At 39.6% G+C, this 25,692-nt stretch overlaps 1 protein-coding gene across 11 annotated transcripts in view; it reads right to left on the minus strand.

Moving 5' to 3' along the window:
• PARD3 (par-3 family cell polarity regulator) overlaps positions 1-18,554 on the minus strand; it is a 420,254-nt gene extending 401,700 nt beyond the window's left edge. For all 11 annotated transcript variants that reach the window (XM_042044372.1, XM_042044371.1, XM_042044370.1 and 8 more), the window contains exon 1: positions 18,483-18,554. In XM_042044372.1, the coding sequence (XP_041900306.1) occupies positions 18,483-18,539 (57 nt within the window). In that variant the 5' untranslated portion in view covers positions 18,540-18,554. The remainder of the gene's footprint in view (positions 1-18,482) is intronic.
• Between the last annotated feature and the right edge of the window lie 7,138 nt (positions 18,555-25,692).

Below are 25,692 nucleotides of genomic sequence, written 5' to 3' on the forward strand. Positions count from 1 at the left end.
ATATTCCCTCAATAAAAGGAAAATATATTGTCCTCGAAATGAAGTCTCTCAGACAGTGGTCAACAGGCAAAAAAGGTTACATGCAGCTGTAAAACGTGTGACCTTTTTACCGAACAGCTATAAAAGGCACAAACCAATATTTAAACACCATCAAAAGACTTTCTACCTGTCCTTTGGTAGAGCTGGTAAATGGAATATCTAAATTTTATACTAAGAACACTTCCCACGTTTAAAATAAAAAATGATACATACACGCACGTTTACACACACATATATGCATATAAATGTGTGTGTGGGGCTTTGTGTTCATACATGTGTCTACCAGTAATTGGGAACACTGGCTTTATAGTCTTTATTATTACTTTTGACAGCAAAGGAAGCCATAGGGAATAAGGTTGTGTCCACAAAGTGTCTCCAGTGTATGACTACATGACCCAAGTGCTGGTTAATCCTCGATGTGCTATTCTTAAAGGATATGTTTCCTAATGGGGGAAAGTTGCTCTGTAAATACACAACCTGACTATGATACATAATCCTGCTTCTCAAATACACCCCTCAAGGCCCCGGGCTGTTGTTCAATGTCTTACAGTAAAAGAGCTTCCTTGCTTTTCTCTGAGAAGGCATGGCTGCACAAAGTTTCTACTCAGAGGACCATCAAACTTGCACCAACTTGCAGAGTTCCTGACTTCCTAAGAATAGCAATTAGCATCAGCCTCTTCAGGTATGGTGTCTAGAAGTGACAAAGCAAACAAACAAAAATAATAAAAATAAAGCCAAACCTGAACCTAACAAAAACCCACCCACACTTAAAATAGAAGTTATAAATAAATAAATAACCTCCACCCTAAAAGGCTTGAAAATATTTTGATTTCTTAAAGATGGAAGAGGACAAGAAAGAAGACAATGAGAATTCCTCTAAATCCATATATGTGTGTTTAAATCCTGACAGAACATGTTGCACAAAAGAATATCAAGAAATACTAATCTTGGTTTTAATATCCTAGAACTCTATGTATTTGCACATGATATATATGCATAGGTTAAATAATTTGGAGAAATCTGATAACTATGAAATTTACTTCATTGTTTGTGTAAGTACATCCTCTTGAAATCCTGCCACAAGTCGTCATCGTCAGATGAACAAATTTCAGAATTACATTTTACAGTCATTAGGCCAGTCATTTCAAAAATTAAATTACAGACTTTTTTCTCTGATTTCTGTAAGTACTAAATATCATTACTTTCAGTTTCTTCTAAGCAAGCACTTACTATACGATTAACTGGATTTCTAGTATGTGGGTTTTCCTTAAACAGACTTACTGTTGTTAGCATACTACTGGAGATAACTCAGCATCCATTTTTTAAAAGTAAAGATTCAGGAATAATTTAAAATGGTATTACATTATTCACATTGTCATGCATACAGAGGTGCCTATGTAGCTATCTAATACACAAACCTGCTCTGTAAAAAAGGTACATAATACAAATACTAGGATAAACTTGTAAGTTTGAATACTCCAATAAGACAGAAAGGGCTGGACAAAGTCACCTGTGTACACCAGAAATCTTTCAACATTCCTTAACATCTTCAAAGGGCAGTCCACTGAAGGGATGCCTTTGTAAACTCCGCTCTCAAATTAAAGGAAAGAAAATCCTTCCTCATCCTCCAGCCCATTAAAAAAATCTCTGCCTCTCATATCTACACAAAAGACTGAAATACATTTGCAAAAACCAAGACTTAGAAGACACAACAAAACAGACTGTGAAGCACCTTGCACTCCTAAAGGACTTGATTCAGGTTTCCTCTGCTGAGATTCTCCATCTCAAAGCCAAGCTACAATTGAACCATAAGCTAGCTTTCACTGCAAAATCATAGCTGGAAAACCTAGTTTGGGCTTTAAGAGCCTGATCCCTCATACATCACCCAATTCACCGTTTTTGTTTGCAACACTTAATCTTCTTACTGAAGAATGGAAACATTAAAAACAGATAACTGCAATACTGGCTCAGTGACCTGACTACATCCATCAAAACAAACAGCACCCAAACTGAAACTACAACTTCAATATCCATGTATCCTTGTTTTTTGCTTCCTACCACAACTATTTCTTACCTCCAAGGCAAATGTAAAAAATCATTCAGGATTACAGAATCAATAGCAGAAACACCCATTTCTAAATCACTATTGTGCTATTTCAGCATGCACAATCTACTTAAAAATAGCTTTGATATATAAGCTGCATCACTTCTGCTAATTACTTCCTTTAAAGGTTTCTCAATATTGCATAAGAAGTTTTAGATAGACTTCATTTTTACTGCATCACCTATTAGTACTGCCATAGCCTGAACTGCTCTGGTCGTTTTTCCTGTCAGACAAGGTCCTGATACAAAACAATACGTGAGCAAGACCAGACAAGAAATATATAAAACTAGTTTGGCAAGAATTTACTCTGGCGGGATTTGGTAAGTAAATATGAAATAACAATGCAACTTTTCATTAAAGCCCTCTCCAAACATCAGAACAGTCTTCTCTTGAGGCCCTTTTACTCTATTAAAGGTTTTGCATAAATCAAGGATTTGGTGGGGCAGGATTGGGAGGGAAGTGAGGTCTAGGAGGGAAGGGAGTACTTGCATTGTATAGAGATTAGTTACACCATACTGGGAGGGAAAAAAAGAGAGAAAGAAAATAAAGAAAACAACATTGAAGCTAGTGAGTTTACCAAGTTATGAAAATCCACAGTGATTTATGGTTCCAAGTTTTAGCAATTATTCTATATAATAGTCAACCAAACAACATGAAAAAACCAAACTGCATAAATGTTCACATTTAAATTCCTACTCAGTGATCTGTCTAAAGTGAACATAATGTTGTACTAAAGTAAGCTCATATGCACTGTTTGCTAAATACGAAATAAACCGAACCAGACTTGATTGTAATTCAGGTACTCCTACATGGATGTTACAAGTACATCTGTATTCACAGCTTGGTCAAATTGTGTTTCTCAATCTCAGCCAGTAAACAGATATTCACAATTCCCTACACAATATCAGTAATACAGTCTTCAAACATTTTCTGAAGCAGTCAAACATACTGTTTTGGCTTAGACCAGTTCCTAAAGTGGAAACTGGCTATTTCCAGAATTTACTGGAGTTGACTCAACCTTGTCTGTGGGGCAAAGTGGTCCAATCACTCCTTCACGACACCTGAACACCTTTGGGATCATCCTGTCTGGGTGGCAGTACAGGGCTCTCAAGTGAGATGTCAAAAATGAGGGACTGCCACCAACACCTACCCACAGAGATCTGCTCAGGGCATGTGCAACAGGGTGCTTATATAAGCTAAAAAGAAAATGTCTTCTAGTTATTAAACAGAAAAAAATGCTAAGTATATAAAATCTACAAAAGTCAGTTTCTGTAAAAAAAAAAAAATTAAGCAAAACTTTAAAAATCTCTCACAAGTTTTTCAAGAAACCTGCTTCAAAGTTATGGTTTAGTCAGGCATGATGCTGTTGTTTCAAAATTTGAATTTGCATATTAGAATCAGATTTTCATATTTTGTCAATAAAACAAAGCTACATTTATATTCTCTCACTGTTATGACTGTGTAAAAGGGTACTGCACTCTCCAAATCTGCAATGCATTTAGACAGAAAAACAAGTGGTGATAGAGAACTCATTAGCTACACTGCTCCACCAGTGTATTAAGTTAGCAAAGTGCAATTATTTTGAAAAAGCTGTATAGATGCCTTTGCCACTAGTTCATGCAGAAGAACCAGCAAGTTCACTTCATTGACAAGGATAGAAGTAACACTAAGCCTAATTTATAATATCTCCATTTAAATATTGCATCACTCAGCTCAAGTCTAAGCAAGTCAGATCTCCTGTTTCCTGTCTACACCCATTTAACTATTCAACTTGATGATGATTATAAAGGTACTCATAATTTAAGCTCATGAGCACCACATTTTCTGCTCCAAAGTCCTCAGCAATGAGAGATAAATATTTGCTAAGTGAACACCAGCACTGAGACTGGAAGCAAGAGCACATTAAAAGGGCAGCAAGACTGCAGCCATTCACATTCTGTTTATTACATAAAATGACTTCTAAAAAGCACAAAGGAAAAACTGAGAAAACCATTAGTTTAAGTAATATCATTCAGTGTTCTGTAGCTAACAATTTCATGTTCCCACATAATGGAAACAAGGACCATATGTGGAAAACAATATCTAGAAATCAGAATGGAAACAGCAATGTGTTCTTATTAATGGCATAGGAAGATTTCTTATTCCTTTACATCTAAATAGGTGGTTTGGTTTTCACAAATGTACCCTTTCCTAAAATATATTGCAATATTTAACATTAAAAATTACATTAAATAAGACTATTCTTTGAAATACTTTTTCCCTGTCTCACAAGAAGAGAGCACCACAAACCTCTGAGAAGTAGCAATCTATTTAACAGAAAGCAGAAAATCAGGCTCCTATAAGCCTGATGAACAATGTTCAGTGTTAACTAATTGTGCCCACTACTGCGATTTAATCTCACCTGTCACCAGCAGGATGTCCTGAAGCATCAGAAAAATTACAATTATCTGCATGGCTACAATTAAGTAGCTGGAGCTGGGATGGCAGAGGAACGTGTGTGTGTGTGCGTGTGTGTGTGTAATTTCTTGTGTGCTGTTTGGAGCCCATGCAGAGAACACTACTGGGAGAGGACACCAAGCTCTCTCCAAGAGGTCTTTGTACTTCTTCACTTTGCCCACATTTCCCAACTGTGTTTCCCTTCAGCTGGGTGCAAACCAGTTGCCGCTACAGTTTGTCACACATCTGGAAATCAAGTAAAACAGGTATTTTTCCCCCACACTCCTTTATTTTCTAATCTGTTCTGGCTTGAATAGGAAATGTATTTTTTACCACACAGCATTCTTGGGAAATGGATTGGCTTTGCCAAGCTGAGCTCCCAGAGCCTCTCCATGCCTATCAAGACCCTGTTTCTAGAACTAGAATTATTTAAATTTAGATATAATTTACAGCTTTTTGCTTTAACACAGATGCTTACGTGATTTTTAAAAACCACTATCAGCTGGACAGTTGTGCACAGGTATATCAGTGTAACTCTCAAAGGAAAACAAACTCGCCACCAGGACAAAGGACAGAGCAGAGGCATATCCAAGCATGTCAATATAACTTCTCACGTACAAATGAAGAGATAAATAAATATATATTATTAGTCTTTGCTTAAAACCATCTGGAATTCAAGACTGCAAGGCCATGTGTGTGGCTGTCTTCACTGGATTGAGTTTTTTGAGAATAGATAAAGCCTTTGTGGCAAGAATACAGGCAGATAAAAACCAACTAAATCACCAGACTGGGGTGTGTACTGGACTTGTCTGTTCAGCAGCATATGGCACTTGGGCGTGTTAACACAGTCTGAAAGGAAAATATGGTTAATAAAAAACTAATATATCTGAAAATTTGCCAGTGAATTCATTCATTTCCCTGTCTAGCTCTGTGCTGCTGGTAGGAACCATCCAAACAAGCAGTTCAGGTGCCAAAAGACAGCCATGAATGCTTGCAACGTCAGCTGGATTCCAGTTACATTCCACAGCCTGAGAAGCCAGCAAGAACAAGTCCCTAGGTTTAAATTGCATCTCCATCCCATCATCTGTCTCCTTGAACTTCAGGCACAAAGATCTGCTGCATAACACACAAGAGCACCAATGGGAAAACCAGCTTCAAAGCCGACTGCTCTCTAAAGTACGTTGATGCTGCAGCACAGACAGTTGGCACTAATGGTACAACGTAAGTGCATTCACTGTCTCGGCAAGGGCACAAGCCAGAAGAATACTTAACATTAATGAAAGTGCCCCAGTAAGGCTCAGAAAGCAACTGATACCTGTAGCAACTCTTAAGTTACCAGGTGATGAGTTGAAGGGACAGTTACCTTTTTCATTTCTACTTCACTGCGCCTGCAATCACTCCCCTCATGTGGATTTTAGAGCACATTCACATATACCTGCCCTGTATCCAATGAAGTCAAGAAAACCAGGGCTACAGACTACAACAGAAAATAGTTGAGCACTGTACAGCAGAAAATAACCCTTTCATCTTTTTGATCCTTAACCTGTAAAACTGCTCTTCGTTCTGAAGATGCACCACACTAAAGCTAATTTCTTGCTATTCTGTACTACTGAGAAAGACGAATACACACCCAGGAAGGTTACACATCATACCATAAAGGAGGGCTTGGTCTAGGATTCAATTTTTTCAAACATTCAAGAGTATACATAATGTCTTCAACTTCATCTGATATGAACCAGTTATGAAAAAAAGAAAAACATACAAGCCTAATCACTGAAGCATCTTGTTCTACTTTTACACTCATCAATGCTTTCCCAGCCTTGCTAAGAGGGCTTTAGCTTATCAGAAATCCATCCAAGACAAAATCTGAACATATGGCAAATATCACTCTTCCTGACACACTGAAATGTTGGAAAGGGTGTTTATGAAGGAAAAAAAAAAGTATTGTTGGGCTTTGCATGCATCCTGTATGTCCAGTTTCAACAAAGATTCACTTAAAAATTGATCACATTACACTATCAGTGTCAGTCCTCAGCATAGAAGTCTGATAGCCAAAAACATGACCCAAACAGTCATCTACTTCAGCAATTAAATGCCTCCTAAAACCCACTAAATCGAAATGATATGGTCAGTAAACTGCTGGAACATTACTACATATTGAGTTGTGTTGCATTACTACTGGAGTACAAAAAGAAGCATCAAGGAACTACTGAATCTTGCTTTAAGTGGCAAAAGGTTGCCATTAAAAATGGTAAATTTGGCTGTTAGACACTTCGCAGTTTGTATAAACTTTCGAATATATAGATGAAATCCTTGCTTTTCTGAAAAAAAATGGTAATTTCCTTAATCTGCAAGAAAAGTAGTCTGAGATCTACAGTAGTGCTAAACTTCCTGTTTTCCTACCCCACAAGGATATGTTAAGTGCTTTCTATTAATGCATTACCCCCACGCATCGTAAAAGCCTGGAATTTTTATTTCTTTTTTTAACTCATCCACTTTACCTAGAAACAATCTACACAAATCCATGCGAAATCGTATCACTAATTACTTTAAATCAATTTTCCTATGTACTGCATAATTTCATTAATATTAAATAGAATAGAATCTCAGTATGCCCCAATAACTTAATGTCAAGGAATAATTCTGATTAGAAGGGACCTCAGGACATCCCAGAATTGGACATGGACCATGCTGAGCAGTGGTGGATGATCCCTTCCTTTGTCTCCTGGATATGCCCTGCTGACACTGTCTGGTGCCAGTGTACAGGGCTGGCTCCTGCCCACTCACTGTCCCCAGCCCCAGCCTGTGGCACTGCATGGGACTCCTCTAGGGCAGGGCTAGGCATAGAATCATAGAATTGCTTAGGTGGGAAAAAACCTCTGAGATCATCAGGCCCAACTGTTAACCCAGCACTGCCAAGTTCAACACAAAACCATGTCCCTAAGTGATACATCTACACATCTTTTAAATGCCTCCAGGGATGGTGACTCAATCACTCCTCTGGGCAGCCTGTTTTCACGCTTGATAACCCCTTCTATGAAGAAACCTTTCCTAAGATCCAATTTAAAGCTCCCCTAGTGCAATTTGAGGACATTTCTTCTCATCCCATCACTTGTTACCCGGGAGAAAAGACAGGCCCACACTTTGCTACAACCTCCTTTAGGTAGTTGTAGAGAGCAATAAGGGCTCCTCTGAGCCTCCTTTTCTGCAGGCTAAACAATCCCAGCTCCCTCAGCTACTCCTCCTAAGACTTGTGCTCCAGACCCTTCATCAGCTCTGTTTCCCTTCTCTGGACACGCTCCAGCACCTCAGTGTCTTTCTTGTAGTTAGGGGCCCAAAGCTGGACACAGGACTCAAGGTGTGGCCTCCCCAGTGCCGAGTACAGGGGAACAACCACTGCCCCGGCCACACTATTGCTGATACAGGCCAGGATGTCACTGGCCTTCTTGGCCACCTGGGCACACACTGGCTCATGGTCAGCCCAGATGCTGATCAACACCCCCAGGTCCTGGGGTTCTGGCTACATTTCACGTCTCCTGACAGCCTATTCCAAAAATATTGCACTGAGAACATTGCTTGTTGTCATAACTAATGACTTTATGACATTTCGTCACAGCACACAGCTCTCTAACCACTAGGAGGTGCCACCACCAAAGGGCAGGTCCAGGCCAGCACCTGGACTCTGATACTAGCACCAAGTCAGGCACCCACAAAAAAGGAAAAGTTACTTTATGCTGCCACTAGAATGCATGTGGCAACCAAATTTGAGAATTATTAAATGAAGAATAAAGCTTTACATTTGGCTATGAAAGATTAACATGCTTTTCACCACGACTACTGATAGTTTACGCTGTGAACAACTATGTTCTCTTTGCTAAGGGGAAGAAGTTAAATATTTGAGAAAAACATACTGAGTGGAATGACACTGCATCTCTAAACTCTATTACATCCATGCTGTGAGCACCAAATAACACTGTCCTGCCCAAACTGCAAAATAAAGCTTTTACATGGGATTTATTTCAATCCCATGTAAAGAAAACCCAAGACATCTACTGAAGCACTGCCACAAACTCCAACTATGGTAAATCCACAAGTGAGTCAAGACAAATGTGCCCTTTTCAGATTATTTTGCTGTAACACAGATCTAACATCATAATCTGCATCTAAATACAACCAATAATGCAACAGAATTGTTTCTTGATTACAATTTGTAATTATTAGTATTAACTCTAGATGACAGATATGAATTACAGTAATCAAATCCGTAACTCATGAATATGCAGTGAAATGTACTGGTTATAATGGTGCACAATCTTGCATGCGGGGATCTAGAATTTGGGCAGCAACGCCAAAGAAATGCAGAACATCTTAGGATTGCAGCTTGACAACTGAACCATACGTGAACCTGATGAAAGAAGTGCTTTCTGTTTCTTCCAAGAGTTTATTTACCTCCACCCATCATTGCAGCATTGCTTGGATTTAAGCAGTTCATTGTTTTTTTCAGTCACCACAATAGCTCTTCAAATACATTACTAGACTTAGACCAGAATGATGGCTTTTACTGGAATAACCATCACATATATATGTCTGTACATACAGAACTGTATGTAGTAGACCAACACATGTACCCCTGACAGATGGTGATTAAACAAAACCTGCTGATTAAAAAAAAGTGAGTCTGGTAAAATGTTTCAAGGGGAGATTTAAGAGGGTAGAGTTGTCTACTCAAGTGACATCCAGCTTAAGAGGAAAAGCCTAATTTATTTCAGAAATGTACTTGAAATAAGATTTATATTTGGGGGCCATCAATCTCAAGTACCATGAAAGATAGAAACAACCAGTTCTGATTATGTTCCCAAATGGGCACAGCCAATTAATTGTGTAGTATGTGAACTCTAAACAATGATTAATACACAGAGAGTTGGAAAATCATGATTACATACACTGCCTCACAATTCTAACACACCGTAACTATAAAGTTAAGACTAAATATGAAATACCACTCTCTGTCCTCATGGCTATGTTATTCTTCAGGGAACTACAAATTCAAGGCTTGGTAAGTAAGACTTTGCAATATAAACAGCTTTGCTGAACCATGTGGAAGGAATGCACAAGTTACACGAATCACAGAAAAATTTATCACAATTTAGGTCAGCTATGATATCGTATGTTTTTGATAGGATTTACAATTTTAGAATGTCAGGTGCTTTAGTCTCCCCTGCCACCCTGTCAGCCATGCACAGCGGTACCTGTAAGATCTCCCTGCCCCCTCTGCAGTTGCTGTAAGCGGGGTGTATGTGGGAGGAGATCCCCCACACTCCCTGCACCACAGCACACACAGGCAGCAAGGTGCTTGGCCTCTGCCTGCTGCCTACACAGCAACTCCCTGTCTGCTTTAGAGGAGGAGCACCTATGGCTGTTGGACCAAGCTGGCAAATGGAACAAATAAAGTGGCAAACTAACATATGCTGAAAAACACCAACAGATCAACACCAGAATAGATATATGGAGCATTTCTACTGATTTGCATGTAGGAAAACCCTGCTAATAGTGAATGGGGGACTGAAGGGTTCAGGAGTTTCCACTGTGCTCTATAAAACTGCTCCCAAGACTTTAACTATATTCCCCTTCTTTGCCCTCCTCTCCTCTGTGCACATTGTAGCTCATGATCAAAGCTTTCTACATTTCCTAAGTAGGCTGACACGAAGCCAGAACTTCCACACACCACCACTCCACCACCTCCCCTCTAAAGGACACCCATGGAACAGTATCTGTGTTTAACAAACTCCTGGACACACAAGCAGGTACCTCCAGGTCAAACCCACCAAGGAAAACTTGTTTCCAGTAAGCATCTGCAAAAGCAATGTGGAAATAATCATGGTATCATGTTAATTTATCTCTTAAATACTTTTCAAGATACTTCAACCAAAGCAGGCCTTATTTTCATCTCCAGGGAACAATTTGTAGCAATAATATTTAGCTATTACTTTTCCAAATTGCTCAATCTTTTCTGAAGGAGTGTAATTTCAATTCCTTCTAGTGGCACTGATTTAAGTATGTAGTCACTCTTTTCTAAACATGCCTAACACTTTTCTGAAACTTCAAGAACAATCACTATATAAATTCAACTACTATAATCATGCTTATTTTATAAGGTTAAATAAAACAGATCTGCCATTCTCTTTGAATTCAAGGTTCTGACTGCTCCTAACCCAGGGCAGAAACTGCAATGCAGCATTTCATGCTAGCGTAAATGTACCTTAAAACTAAACTGCTATAACAGGAGTCTCAAGGATTAGTTTTGTTTTCAACTGTGTTCATTACTTCTAAAGATAAATACTTTTTCTTTTAATTGACCCTAAGGTTTACCATGGCTGTAGTACTACTGACTGACCATGCTGTAGGGTATTACCATGTTTAAGATGAAAAGCAATGAGCACCATATCTGGCTGGAGACCTCACCAGGCAGGGCTAATGCTAACTGCTACCAACTCCACACTTTATCCTTCCTGCCATTTTCATTTACATCCATGTTTTGTTCAGAGATCACCAGTAACAATTCCTCCTCACAAATCTGCAGTAATCCTCTTTTCCAAATAAATACCTAAGATCAGGTCTAAGCATAAGGCTAGCCCCAGTATCATCAGAATCCTGCTGCCACACTACTGAGTAGTCAACAGAGCCCATAACAGGAAAAGCCTAATGAAGGAAAACTTCTTGCCCTGAACCCTCACCTTACTCATGACTTAATGAGGACTCTTTTCATTTTCAAACTCCTCCCTCAGTCTCATTTCCAGTTCCAGAATTTGGTATAAATACAAAAAATCACCTGCCAGCTACAGCTGCCAGGTGCACCACAACCTCCCCTCTTCCTCTGGCTTCTCAAAACCCACTCTTCTCCTCCATCATCTACATTTGCTTATGACTCACCCCCACTTCCATACCTGGCCAGCAGAAGAAAATAGAGAGCATTCCAAGAGGTTAAACACAGATGACAGCTATTGGAAAAAACTTATCTAAGAGCGTGCCCCTTCTATTTACCACAGCAGTACTCCTTCCAACCAGATACTGCAACCCTGTCACAGACCTAACTGCATTAGCACCTATCAACATAAGCAAAGCTTGCCACATTAAGCCCTGAGAATGAATCCACTAATGCAGGAAGATGGCGATCAGCACTAAAAACCTCCTTTTACTTCCTTAGTTATCTTCTCCCTTGTCACCTCCAGCGATAGGGAGCAGCTAACAGCAGTGCATTGAACTCTAACCCATTACACGTCTTTCAAAATCGTTTAAATCTCTTAACAGCATGTCTGCACTCGTCAAAATTCAAGCAGAAGACTTTATTAAGAGAGAAGCAAAACCAGCTAGTCTTCTTGACCAGAAAAGAAAGCAATAAAAAATAACTATTAAAATCAGTGAAGCAATGCCAAGCCCTATTTCGAACAAGAGGTAAACCTTCAAGTCTCTTCAGCTGAGTTGTGAGTATATCACATATAAAATTGCAAAACCCATTTAATTTTTTGAGCTCAGAGCACTTCAATTTGCATCTCCAGAAGTTTTGATTAATATAAGAATGATATGACAGTGGTGTTTTTAGTCATAAGTTTTACTGTGGTCTAAATTAGAAAATCCCATCTTTGTAACAAAGACAATTTTGGCAGAAGGTACAGAGAAATTACTACAATTACATGCACAGGAACAATGTTAGAAATATACTCAAGCACACCATAATATTCCCCCTAGAATTATACCTTCAAGCCTGGTAAAACCCAAGTAATTATCTTTCTTCTCTTCTGCTAGACAAATTAGAGAGTATCCTTTACTTAGTCAAACCTGAGTTTGAAACCTCCAGTTTCTAGTTCTTTACATGCTTTCAGAGCCTTATTGAAAATGTTTTCAATGTAACAGCTTAATTATATTGTACACATACACAGAATCTAAGAATTATTCATAACTAATGGCAAGAATAAGTTTCACACAGGATTGATTAGAAAATAAAAAAAAATAGAAAAAACATATGATTCATTTAGGTGCAGCTCATCTGTTCACAGTAAAGTAGAATTTTCAAAAATACTGCAACTTCTATTTTCTGTAATTAACTCCTGTAAAACACATACAGTATGCTTGAGACTAAGAAGAAGAAGCAACAAACCCTGTCTAATGAGATAGAGAGAAAAAAACCAAAAACGCACAGGTTCTTAGAAATTGCATGACTTTTCTTTCAGAAAACCTGTTTATATTATGCACCTGGGATCTCTCCAATGGATTTCCCACCAAAATGCAGATAGAAGAAGGCTCTAGTAGCTCGTTAGCTTTGAATGATCAGTGCAAAACCAAGGCTGTAGGTAGGTACATGGAGACAGTGTCTTAAACTTCACTACAGAGAAAAATCTGCATGTTGTTCTGTAACGCAGTAGAGCAAAAAGAAAAGACCTTGGTGAATAGAAAGAGACTAAAATACGGCATCTTTTTTTGACTGGTTTAGCATATGGATCAGATAGCGAACACTGACATCTCCCCAGCCAGGACTGCATCAAGCCAACCAAAGTTTTCAGCCATTTTATCTAGCCACAAGGCTCCATCCATGTATTTTTGCAAAACACTTCAAATAAATTAATTAAACTTTGCAAGTTTTCCCCTAGCAACCAACAGGACTTTGTTTGATCTCTTCTCTTCTATATTAATAGCAACTGCACTGTTAAAAATACAACAAAAGTTTCAATAACTGAAAGAAAAATATTTTTTATAAATCCCTCATACTTTTTTAAAATATCGAGATGTCTGGACTGATAGAATCTTGCAAGCATCCAAGTAACAACATTGTGTGTGTACATATATATATATACACACACACTCTTGTATATGAAACCTGCACTCCAGTTCTTAAAGCCAAGAATATTGTTCTTGAAGAAGTCTACCTAAAAGTCTTTGCATATGGGTTCTCAGATTGCTCTTGTATTCTGTGTACTCTATTTTGATTCAGAAGAATAATTATGCATGCTTACACAATTGAAAATATTCCGTTAAACAAAATCATTTTTAGTTTCCAGGAACAGGGGGCCTTGCTTTCTAAAGGAGAATTCCTCAGCTTGGCAGAGAGTCTTACAGCTGCTTTTACAGGCTTTTTCCTAGAGAAATGTAACTCATGGTCATGTACAGATTAAAGCCCCAGCACACAACAGTGGGACAAACAACTGCACACACTAATTGGTTACACACACTACCTACACCTGGGCACAGAGCTGCTCCACAGCTGCACCAGACAGGCTGCTAGGAGAATTCCCAGGGAAGATCCTGGTCTATATATAGTGAGCTGATCAGATACAGAGAGGTCATGAACTTCCATTGGTTAAGACACAGAGCAAGATCCACCAGCTGAAACACACCAGTAAAGGCAGCCAGGGCCTTTGCTGTCCTCCAAACAGGCAGCATGTGCAATACACAGACCCCAACTCCTTCAAAACTAAAGGGGGGGAATCAAAGTTTTGCTGTATTTTCATGCATTAGTGATGAAGAAAAGGGAGATGCAAGAAACCTATTCATGTAGGCTTCAATTTAAGAACCAGACTGTTTATATGAGTAGATGTAATAAATCCCATTACTATAAGGTAGGTGGGGAGACACAAACACAGCGCACACAGGGAGGGATTGCACTCTTCCAGCTGTTGGAAATCAGACACTGACTCACAGCAACACCCTCAGCTAGGCCAAACTTCTGTTCCAAATGCACATGCGTGGACTTCATCAGGAGGTTTGCATCATACAGTAAAACTTAGCCCTAATAACATTTTATTTCGTTGGATGACTCACACATCTTCTACTCTTCTGATTTTGTAAAAGGTTGATGTCATTTCACTATGTTCTTCTACACAGGTTGCAGGTTTTTACACTAGGAATGCAGTTCCCTTTCATCAAGAAAGACAAAGTAAAATGCAAAATTTAGCAATAAAGTTACATTTTGCCATTTGAAAAAAGAGAAATATCTTAGCCAGCTTAGAGATACTGGGAATCATCCTCACCCTTAGGAGAAAGCTTTCTTAAATGCCAGCGTTGTGCAAACCAAACTTGAAGTAAAAATGTCAGTTTACTCAAAGCTTTTCTTTGATCCAAAGCTTTTCTAGAAGAGGCTTCAGTGTCAGTGATTAAGACATCCAACATCTGTGTTGAAAAAGCTGCAGGTTTATGGAAAGCTCTGCAGAGTATGACCTTGCTGCCAGACCTCCCTCCTTCCTCTCCTCCCAGCTGAGCATCCCTGCTCCATGGAGACTTCCTCTCTCTGAAATAGCTCCCACAGGCATTTTAGGAAGTATTTTTCACAAAAGCTATTCTTTTCATTAAAATGTTGGGGGGCCCCCCCCCGCCGTACGTATTTTCACACAACAAAAAATGTGTTCCCTAGCTAGTTCTATTACTTGAAACCATGGTTGTTTCAAAGTTTATTTAGCTTTAGGAAAAAAAAAAAGCCTATTTAAACTGCCTTGGACTCAGAAACTTTTAGAACTCTAAAGCTTGTATAAAACATTCTTTTTGGACTATCTGCATCAGATGAGATCAAACATAATACTGTAATAGCCAAACAATTTCCTAAAATATAACAACAAGGAAAACAAAACACACATTCTCTGGAACTCTGGAGTTTTTCATGCTTCCTATGAGAAGTATAATCTTGTTACAAACCTCTAGAACATACTCAAGCTGTTCTCTGCACTGGTCTGTAAAGTAAAAGCAGACACATTTATGCTGATAATTCAGAACAAGCCATATCTTCTAAATTAAATCAATTTGAATTTAGCACACTGATGTTTTAAAGTGATAATTTATAACCTCATTTCATAAATCTAACAAAATTTCTTAAAATTAAAATTTTACATCAGTCTTTTCTGGATAACTGATTTAAAAAAAAAAATAAAAATAAAACTTCCTTGAAATTTTTAGTAGTTAAGCACTTGTCCTTTGATAAGCTACAAGCCACCTTCAAGATTCACAGGAAAAAGGTCATGTTTTCAAAACACCTATTCTTCCAAACACCAAACAAACAAAAAAATTTGTACTTCAGCTTTCATTCTCACATGTTCAGAAGACAAATGTTCCACTGAAACAATTAAGTCATTATACAAATGATAGATACCAGAAATAGTTCCATAAATAATTACAACTGCATATATCACTCTGCACAGAGATATCCAGGATGCATAATGTGGACCTTGGTCACAACTGAAAAGGTGTCTGCATTTTTATTCACACCACCATGACCATCCAACAGGGTTAAAAAAAAAAAAAAGAAAAGTTACATTTCCTTTAGGATTTTCAGACCTCAAATATTAGACATGTAGATGCAAAGCTTTATTTTGAGCTCACCTTTTCTGTGAGCATCAAAAACCACGTGAGGCTATAGGTACCTTCCTGAAAAATGTGAAGAGAAGCAGAGCTGGGTGGGGTGTGCAGAGCACGCCCAGCTCAGCTCCAGCACTGCTGGCAGAACTGCAGGTGAGCAGCACACGGATGATGCGGTGATGCAGAGTGGAAGCTCCCTGCGATCTCTGCCTCCACCCCACCTTATTACTGACATTACCACAGAAGCCAGAGATTTCAGCAGGAACTAGAGTCCTGCTTTGCCAGAGATGGACCATCTGCTTCAGAAAACTTACAGGTCGTAGTTGATCCAGTTGAAATTTTACTGATGTACCTAGTGAATTTCCTAAAATTCATTTTATTATTTCCAGAGAAAAGTGTGTACAGAGGCGTGCCACAAGTAGGAGGTAACCAAAAGCTGTCAATGCTAGTTTTGCTACTTTTAATTCTGGAACACCCAGCCTATTTTGGTGCAAGTTCAATTAAAGGAGAAACACTTTTCACTTCTCTGATAGGTGTGAAGTACAGACTTCATGCCTGTTACACTGCTTGCATTACATGGCAGAAGGGCTCTTCCCCTTTCCCTCTCTCTGCCTAGCTGCTTCTGAAGCCAAAAAAAGAAAATAAAAGGGGGCTTCAGACCAGAAATAAACCTTAGTACACTCTAACCAGCAAAAGCAAAAGAATTTTTTGGAAAATTACACAAATCCCTTAGAGACTCTGGGGCTTTGTCCCGCACCAAGAAGGCTTAAGAGTCTAAATTATATGGATGAAGCATGAGTTAGCTAAGGCAAGCATGAGGGAGGGCATAGAATCAGTTCAGTGGGTGATGCTCATCCACCTTTTGAAGATGTGCAGAAGCAGCTCTAAGAACAACACCGAAATGGCAAAGGAAAAAGAGATTAAAAAAGGGGGGCATGGGGAGAACTCAGAATTTGTCATTTTTAACAGATCTCCATTCTCTAAAAGAAAAACTCATTACCATTTCAGCCAAACTCTGGAAAATACAGTTTGTCTTTGGACTACAACTTGCAGTTCAAACTTTCACAGGGCAGCCCAGAAACAGTGGAATAATAAGCATTTTGTGCAATTACCTTGTATTTAGCTTTAGATTATTTCTGCCTACATAAGTCTCTCGTTTCAGTCTTACAGGCAAAAGGAGGTTATTTGAGACTTCTGTTTCTGACATTCTCTTTTGATTACAGACTAAATCCAAAAGAGACTATCCTGAAAGGCCAAGACAAACGTGCAACCACATAATTGGTCTGGCTCAAATGGCACTGAAGTCAGGCGAAAGTGTCCCCAACTCCAGAGAGATTCAGTCTGTGCTGAAAGCCACATTAGACTCTGTTTACTGTTTGCCTGAAAAGCCATACACATATGCTACAGGAATGTTTTGCCAAGCTCGAGCTATGATGGCAGATATACTATAAAAAACCCTATTCTTCTGCCAAGACCTGTATAGCACATCTGCATTGTTTTTCTTGCTCACCCTCAGAATCCAACATTTTCACTTGGCATAGAGCATCACGTTTTATTCTAGTGAAATTCTTGCAAGAAGCACTTGGGAAGCAAAGCAACTACATGAAGTTCAGAAATACATTTGATTCCTAACCCATGAAATGTGCAAAGAGGAAAATTGTCATTTTGCTATAAAGCAGGCACTGTGCTATGATACAGGGCAGTTGGCACAGATGCATAAATAGTGAAAGTGTGTCATAATACGAAATATGTCTATACAACAGCTAGCTTATTAGTTTATATGATCCCCTCCTTTAGCAGATCAGAGTAGATTTGGTTTATATCAGAGAACAACTAAAAGAAAATTCTCAAACATATTGCACATGACTACAAGGAAAGAAGGGATAAATTAGAGAATTTCAGTGTAATATTATTACTAGAAGTTTTGCTCAGCTACGAGATGCAGGACAGAATCAATTAGAGGTCATATATTTTATTCCCCAGCACAACAGTACTTCCTGCCCCTGAAAAGAAACCACTGCCAAGATCTGAGCCACCCATCCATTGAGGTTTCTTTATATACATTTTTGTCGCTTATTCTGTTGCTGTTTGTGTTGATAAAAGTGTATTATTTACTGTAGTTAAATTATTATTGGAAAATGTTTCATTTTCAAAAAAATAAAATCTAGGCTAAAATTATTTTATAACTCATAATACTGATTTTTTTTCCAGCTGCTTTTGGAAAGAAGGGAGAACCAAGGCACACTTAAGAATGCAGTATTTACCTATTCAGTCTTCAAAACAAAATTCTAATGCTGACTTACTTGGGGCAATCTCTTCACGCCCCACCACCTCCTGCAGAAGTCCAGCCTTCAGCAGCATGGATAGCTGTAGGAATGGGGTAGAGGAACAGGGCTGCCCCAAGCCAGAGGAGACAGAGGGGAGGCAGAGGTGCCTGACAGGCCAGACTAGGAATCACACTCCCCTCAGAACAGCATAGCATCAGCAAGGCACAAAACACAACCCGAGCTTGATGGGACACAGCTCTCCACCCACCTGATGCTGACCCACAGCCTGTGTGACTTACCCCAGGGATGCTGTGACCAGTGACCCCTGGCAATAGAAGCACATTAAGCAAGCTCATGTCCCCAGGCCTCCCCAAGCTCTCTCCTGCATCCCTCAGTACAGCCTGGGTCTTTCTTTTTGCTATTTCTTCTCTCCTTAGTCAGCTTTCACATGCTCAGCAAGTAAGCAGCTCCCACATGCTGCCTCTGCAGCAATGCAAAGCACAGCAGGGAAAACAAGGTGGGGAAAGCAATGCCAGCAGTAGCACTGGCTCAACGTTGGCTTCAGCAGCTATAAAATAACCTCAAATTCAACCCATGGGCACTTTGGCCAACAGTAGCAACAGCCCTCGGTCTGCTGGATGGCAACTGCTGCTCTTCTCCCCAGAGCCAGCACCCGGCACCTCAGGTAAACAAAACCGAAGAGGCACGGAAGCCTCCTCCATTTCACCAAGGACTATCACTGAACATACAGGGGAGGATGGGAGGCTCAATAGACACATTCACTGTAGGCTGGCAAAGGATAAAAAGATCCTTCCCAGATTCCTCACCTTTCCTACTGGGGGGAGAAGAAAAAAGTCTAAGTTATGTAGGTTTTCCAAGCCCTCCACCAAGCAAGGTTTACAACCACACAGACCAAGGAAAAGATACCATTGCAGAAATCATGGATGCATACTATCTATCTCTGGGGGAGGAAAATGCCCATATGCCACAGCCACCATAAACCAGGAAACCACAGATAACCAGGCCACAAATGGTCTTCAATATCTTCACAAATATACTGCCCAAATACTAAGCTGCTGCTGAGCAGCCATTTCTGTGCAGTAAATCCCCACTGTTTCTACTAGAGAACAAGAGGAGTTATTCCCAGCATAATGCACTGTAGAAGCTTGTAACATGAACCAGCTCCTTACATATCATTACTGGAAGGCAAGAAATGCAGAGAGGAAGGCAGTTCTTCTGTGGCTTAAGGAAGTTCACTCTGCAGTCATGTGCACCCAGTTATTTCAATGATCCTTAAGACAAAGCATCCCCCAACCACCCGAGCTCCAAAATTCCCTCTCCTGCCAACACCACTGTCCAAACCATTCACACCCGCAACAGTCTCTTGGCATTCACCACATACATACCAAAGAGCTCCAGCATCAGTGTCACTTCACACCAAGCCTTTCAAACACTCTGACTGGCTCCTATGAAGCCTTGACCATCTGGCATTACGCCAAAAAAAAAATTATACATTTTGCAAGATTTCTTGCAGAAGAACACTAAGCTTCTCTGGTAACTTACTTGTTTTGTTGGTATTGAACCTTCTTAAATACTAAGGAAAATCAAAATGCACAAAATCATAAATAGAGCCACTTCTACAAAATGATGCATCTGTCCTCCAAAAAACACAGGAACTTTTTGTTGGTTTTGTTTCGGGGGTTTTTTTGTCATTATTTTTGGTTGGTTGGTTGTGGTTTTTTGGTAAAAGTGCTAGAAAGCAAGAAAATCAAGGGTCAAATGACAATGATGGGAAGTGAATCTGTGGACAAAACAAAATATTTTGTCTGCTTTGCTCCAGCTCTTTAGAGTATTATTAATGTGGCTTTCTCAATATACGGAAGTTATAAAGCTAATTACATACACAAAATGCTTAGCAAAAAAATATCTGATTTATTGGAGTCTTTAAAATAAGAAAGGCTAGCTGGGGAAATAGCTATTGGTGCATTAAAATGTAGGTACTGCTGCACAGTGTAGAAAGCTGCTCCATACCCAAGAATTTAGCTGCTACATCATATTGTACAGAAACCACGACGAAAATGACAAAAACCAAAACAAATGTAAACTAACTTCCTCCATTATCTGAGCTCACTGCTAAAAAAATCATATTCTATTCAAAATTATTTTGCATTCAGCTGTATTTCATATTGCACCCCTGTCCAGTCACTCAAAACCAACAAGAAACCCAGCAGGGCCAAGGCACTGCTCCCCTCCATGCAAAGCATTCATGAGCATCCAATCTGCACTTTGGCTCTTGGCACTATGAATGTCTGCTCTTAAAATCCTCTGCAGACTACTCTTTTTTTAAACAACCATCCTGGGCATCTCATTTGTTTGTAACACCCAGAGTTGCTAGACTGGGAACACAAACACACGTCACTGCAAATGCAGTTTGAAGTATGGCAGCAAGGATGGGTAAAGGAAATATTAACGTGGGTGACAGCAAGGTGTTCTGTTCTTCCAATTTCCTTCTGTTCCCCCAGGTGCTTTCTTTAGGATAAAATTATTCCTTTGATTAAAAATCTGGTGCATCCATACATCATAGTTACATTTATAAGCCTTGCACTACATCCTGACTCAGGTTTGCTTTCACTAGCAAACTTTTAAACAAGCTCAGCTGTTTTGTTTTTTTAAAGCTTATGATTAAGCAATTCTTCTTGCAGGAATCAATGCTGTGCATTACACTTAAGTGGGCTCAGGCTTCCCCTCCTGGTGTCCCTCAGTGTACATTTATACTTTCCAGAGTATTATTTCCAGTGCAGAGCTTTAGGAAAGGAAGCTCACTCTGAAACGCAGACAGTGTTCAGAACTGGTGCCAGAAACCTTCCACAATGCACTGCAAAAAGGACTCTGCAACAGCCACATACATTCTGCAGTCTCTCCCATTTTCTGCATATTCCTGCCTCCATTAAAAAATACATCATTAGCTTCCTAGCAAACTAAAGTACATGGAAACAACTTGCTTTCTCAGTATTTTTTTTTTTTCATTTATTTAGACTGAAAGAAGTTCATACCTCTAAAAGAAAAATGTAGGGCAAGCCTCACCCATCTTGTCTGGAAAGAATATGTTTCCTTTTCTTGAGAGGGAAAATAAAATTTGAATACAGTGGGAACAGACGGAGAGGAAGAGGGTATGGGTAATACATGTGTGGTGGGGTTGGGTTTTCTTTTGGGTGTTGTTTTTTTGTTTGTGCTTTACTTTAACCTCCTGTTGTTGTTCTGTTGGAAAGATTTTTTAACTTCACAGCTATCCTGAAGTATCAGAAGATTTAGGAGCAAAACAGATTTTCTCTGCAAGAACAGTACTTGAACAGTAGACTTGGGAATACCTGCTTTTCATTTCAAAGTACATTTAGCATAATGCTGTATATATATATAGTAAGAATTGCCTCTCAAGAACTCTAGAGAGCTCTGTTCTAACAAAATGGGCAGGATGCTTAGTGCCTTCTGTTGTTACAGGGTGTGTTGGGAATATTGCTACTGGAAAATTTGGAGCAATACTCTCACTTTTATGACCTCAAGTGAGAATTTTGCAGTATAAGCAAAATATCACAAAACAATTTTTCATGAAATCCTGTGCCTTCAATAAGCTTACAAAAGCTTCCATTCTTATAAATCCTGTTTATCGTCTCTGTTAATGACATGGACGTGGTTACTAAATGGATACAGTACCAGCGCAGACAACACATTACAGACTTTACAACACATTACAGACTTTAAAAGGACCAATGCCACCTGCCACAAATACTCTTCAGGGTTGTGGTGACTCCCAGAAGCACAGCCCAGCCAGCAGCTGCTCTGGGCACCAAACATCAAACACGTCTGCAAATGCAGGTCAGGTGGCAACACTCGGAATAGTTCCAACACTCAGCTCAGGATGCTGGAGCAGGGAGATGAGGTACAGTCCAGTTCAGGGTGAAAGATAAGGGAGCACTGCTGGGGCTTTGACTGCCCAACACACTGCACCCAGGGAAGCTGGAGGGGCCACAGCCACAATTACAACCTACTGCACAGGACCCTAGAGAAGATAAGGCACCACTTACCAAGCCTTCCTAGTGAACCTGAGCCTCTGCAAGCATCTATTTTGCAATGCAGTTCTTTGTCAGCCACTGGGTGGTAAACAGAAACCCGTGGTGCAGTGGGATCACTCGCAAAGGACTCTCCATCAAGGTGTCCATAACAAAGCAGTGAAGCCCACACAAGGGTAACCTTCACGCTGTCATTATGTGCCCCCATGGGATTCAAATGAGCTTCTGTAATTACCTGTAAATCTTGACATACAGTAAAACTTCAGGTAAAACAAACCATACTACTCCATGGAAAGGATTTATCAATTTTTGTTTTTTCCTGAATAAAAAAAAAAATTAAAATATATAAAAGTGTCTCAATGTTTTTCAGTGGTTGAAATAATCTCCTCCCAACCTAAGGTAACTACAGAATTCACAATTCCACTGGAAAATAAAAAAGTCATATCAGAAAAATCTTTTAACAACAGTTGGTTTTATACTAAAATATTTTAGCAGCAAGATCTTGAAATTTTGCATCAACAGCAGAAACCCCTGCAGGTAACTAGGCAAATAGAGTGCTTCCAAGAAATTAACAGTGAAACTGAATGTAATTGCTTACACTTAAATGCCTCTGTCAATAAATAAACAAAAGAATAAATAAAGTTAATAAACACCTGAGTATTTATTAATTGAGAGGAATGCAAAGCATGATAGTTCCAGGCAGGATGGGCAGAGGCCCCACCTTTCAGATGCTGGATATGCATTTCAGTGGGACCATGCAATGAAACCCCATTTCTTCCCTTTGAGAGGGGCAGTCACACTACCATGCAGTGCTGCAGAGATGGGCAACACCCACCTGGGAAACAGCAGATTTTTACATCATAGCAGACCTATTTACAGATACAGCAATGACATGTTTTGGTGTCATTCATAGAGTTTTACAGGCAGCAGCATCAATAGTGGAAGAAAGGTTTCTGCAGCCACATATCCTCTGCACTGTCCCTTCAAGTCCCAGAAGCAGTCAGTACTTCTCCTTCTGTTTTCAGCTGTATCATTTAGATAACATAATACCTGTAGCAAAACAAAACATTTTGTCTCTGCCCTTCATGATTTTATTTTTAAATCAACTTACAAAGCAAGAAGAAGGGAACATAGAAGCTAAGACAATGCACCAATGCAAAAGCAATGAGATATTCACCTCAGGGAAATTGCTTTCTACTGAAACAAGACGCAAGCTTCTTTTTGTTGTCATCAAAGAATTAAGTAGAGAACGTGCCAATAATTTATAAGGAAGTAGACATGAACATAAATGATGGGAGGAGTGGAAGATCAACTAGCTTCTGTGCTGCAGAAATGCAGAAGACAGTGATGGACAAAAAGCAGAAATTTTTACTCTAGGTCCAATGTTTCTCAAAAGAATTACAGATGGGTAACATAAAGCTCAGACTTGGAAAAACCTCTGTATATTCCTCCTGTTGATTTCACTGGAGTCTGTAGTTGCACAGTACTTGAAGTAAGAGTCCCAGCATTCTGCTGCCTCAGTTTTTCCTTTGTGCAGAAAGAGGAATGTGAACATCAAGCATTCTTATTAACTAGGGGAGGGGAAATAAGTGTGCAAGTGTTTAAATATAGAAAGATGTTGCCAGCATGCATTAGGTGTTATTAATGCCCTCACTACTAAAATGTGAACCAAATGAAACAAAGAGGTGCCTGCAGGGAAGGACAGTCTTTCTTAATGGGAGTTGGTTTCTGGGTCAGGAGATTTTTGAGTTACCCCCAGCAGCACCAGCATGGTAACCCCTTCAAAAGCTCAAGGAGGACTTAAATTGATGGCATGTTGCCTTCAACTACAAGTTCACCCTGGTGTATATATTCAAGCAATTTTTGCTTTCCCCTCCAGCTCTCCCATGACTACAAACAAACTTGCAGTTTTCAAACATTTCCCTTCCTGGTTCCTGTCTCTCTTTCCATACACAGCACAAATGCTTTTTCAGTCCCACTCCTTGAAGACAGACTGCTCTCCCTTCCCCCAGCCCTCTGCAATGAGTTCTTAAGCAAAAGCAAAAAGAAAAAAAATTCTTTCACAACCGTTTTTCTCACTAATTTTGTCCAAAGGCTACAGAAGTTTCTGGTCCACTTCAAAGTGTTGCTAGCAGGGCCATAACTGAACCTTCTTCTCTCTTCAGTACAGGCATTACCGGAAGGATGATTATCCTTCTTGGCCTTATTATTCCTTGCCTCTGGCTACCCTTCTCCATCTGGGAGCTAACCTACTTGCTCATCAGGTTCTTCCCCATTCTTGCCACTGCTGACATTTTCCAAAGCTTCTCCTAGAGCGACCACTTGCTTGCCTCACACAAAAAAAATTGTTTCTCTATTCTGGCTCTAACCCACTCTCAGCAGAAGGCTCTGCCCCCCTTGCAAGCAACAACCCCACCACCCTGGGGCACAGCCATGCACAAGCTCCCTCCCCATGTCCACTGTACCAAGGAGAGAATGGCTGCTGCTTCTATGGGAGTCAATATCTCGACTTGCAAGAGGCTCCAAGCACAGGTGAAAAGTCAACATGTGTCTTGTTTTAGGAGCAAAAAACACGTGTAAGATGACAAATGCATACAACCTTAAACTGCTATTGATTTCAATGTCAGTAATGGTCTCAAAAAAAAAAAAACCCAACCCTGGAACTTTGAGAATCCCTCACACTCCAGCTACCTACTGGTTCTGCAAGTATACTCCATTTCCATTTTACAAAGCAATGGCAGTTTTTGTAAGTCTTCTTAAAGCACTATTCAAAACCCAGGCTAGAGGGCTGAGAAGGCACAAGATCATTCCAAATAAAGAGGCAATGGTAGGAATGAGAAAAACAAAGCTTATGGTCATTACAGGCAACTGTATGCTAACCTCCCTGATGAAGTATGCAATTACTCCCAACAGTTCTTCAGAGTTTCCACATGTTGTTTTTTCCCCAAAAATCTTTCAAGTTGCAGTAGAATAAGCAACACCTGAATGCAATGTAACTTAAAGAGATACAACTGAAAGAGAATACATTTTCCCTGAAAGAAAGAATTCCTTCTTCTGACCAGTGTTGATACTGGTATATATTTTTACAATGCTAGATAGCCCTATTCTTTCACTCAGATACCAGCACCTAATGAGCACAGATATTCTAAATATTTCACAGTAAAATTCTATGTTGAACATCCACCATGCAGAACATAAAAGATTTTAAAGCAGTCTGGTTTAAGGCTGGGAGTTGTTAATTTGAATACTTCATTTCAAACCACTACTAACGTCAAGACGTTCAAAGCCCACTTGTATCAGCCTGGCAATGTTGGCACAGCAAGACTTTCAAGAACCTCAAATTTGTGCAAATGTCTGAAGTGAATACTCTGACAAATTAAAAACTTCAAGGAAGTAAGTAATAAACTAGAAATTTTGGGATTTACCTGGTGTGAACTCTCAT

The sequence above is a fragment of the Corvus kubaryi genome, unplaced genomic scaffold, assembly GCF_017639235.1.
Source record: "Corvus kubaryi isolate FWS band 111438036 unplaced genomic scaffold, C.kubaryi_AGA036_p1.0 37398, whole genome shotgun sequence".
NCBI lineage: Eukaryota > Metazoa > Chordata > Aves > Passeriformes > Corvidae > Corvus > Corvus kubaryi.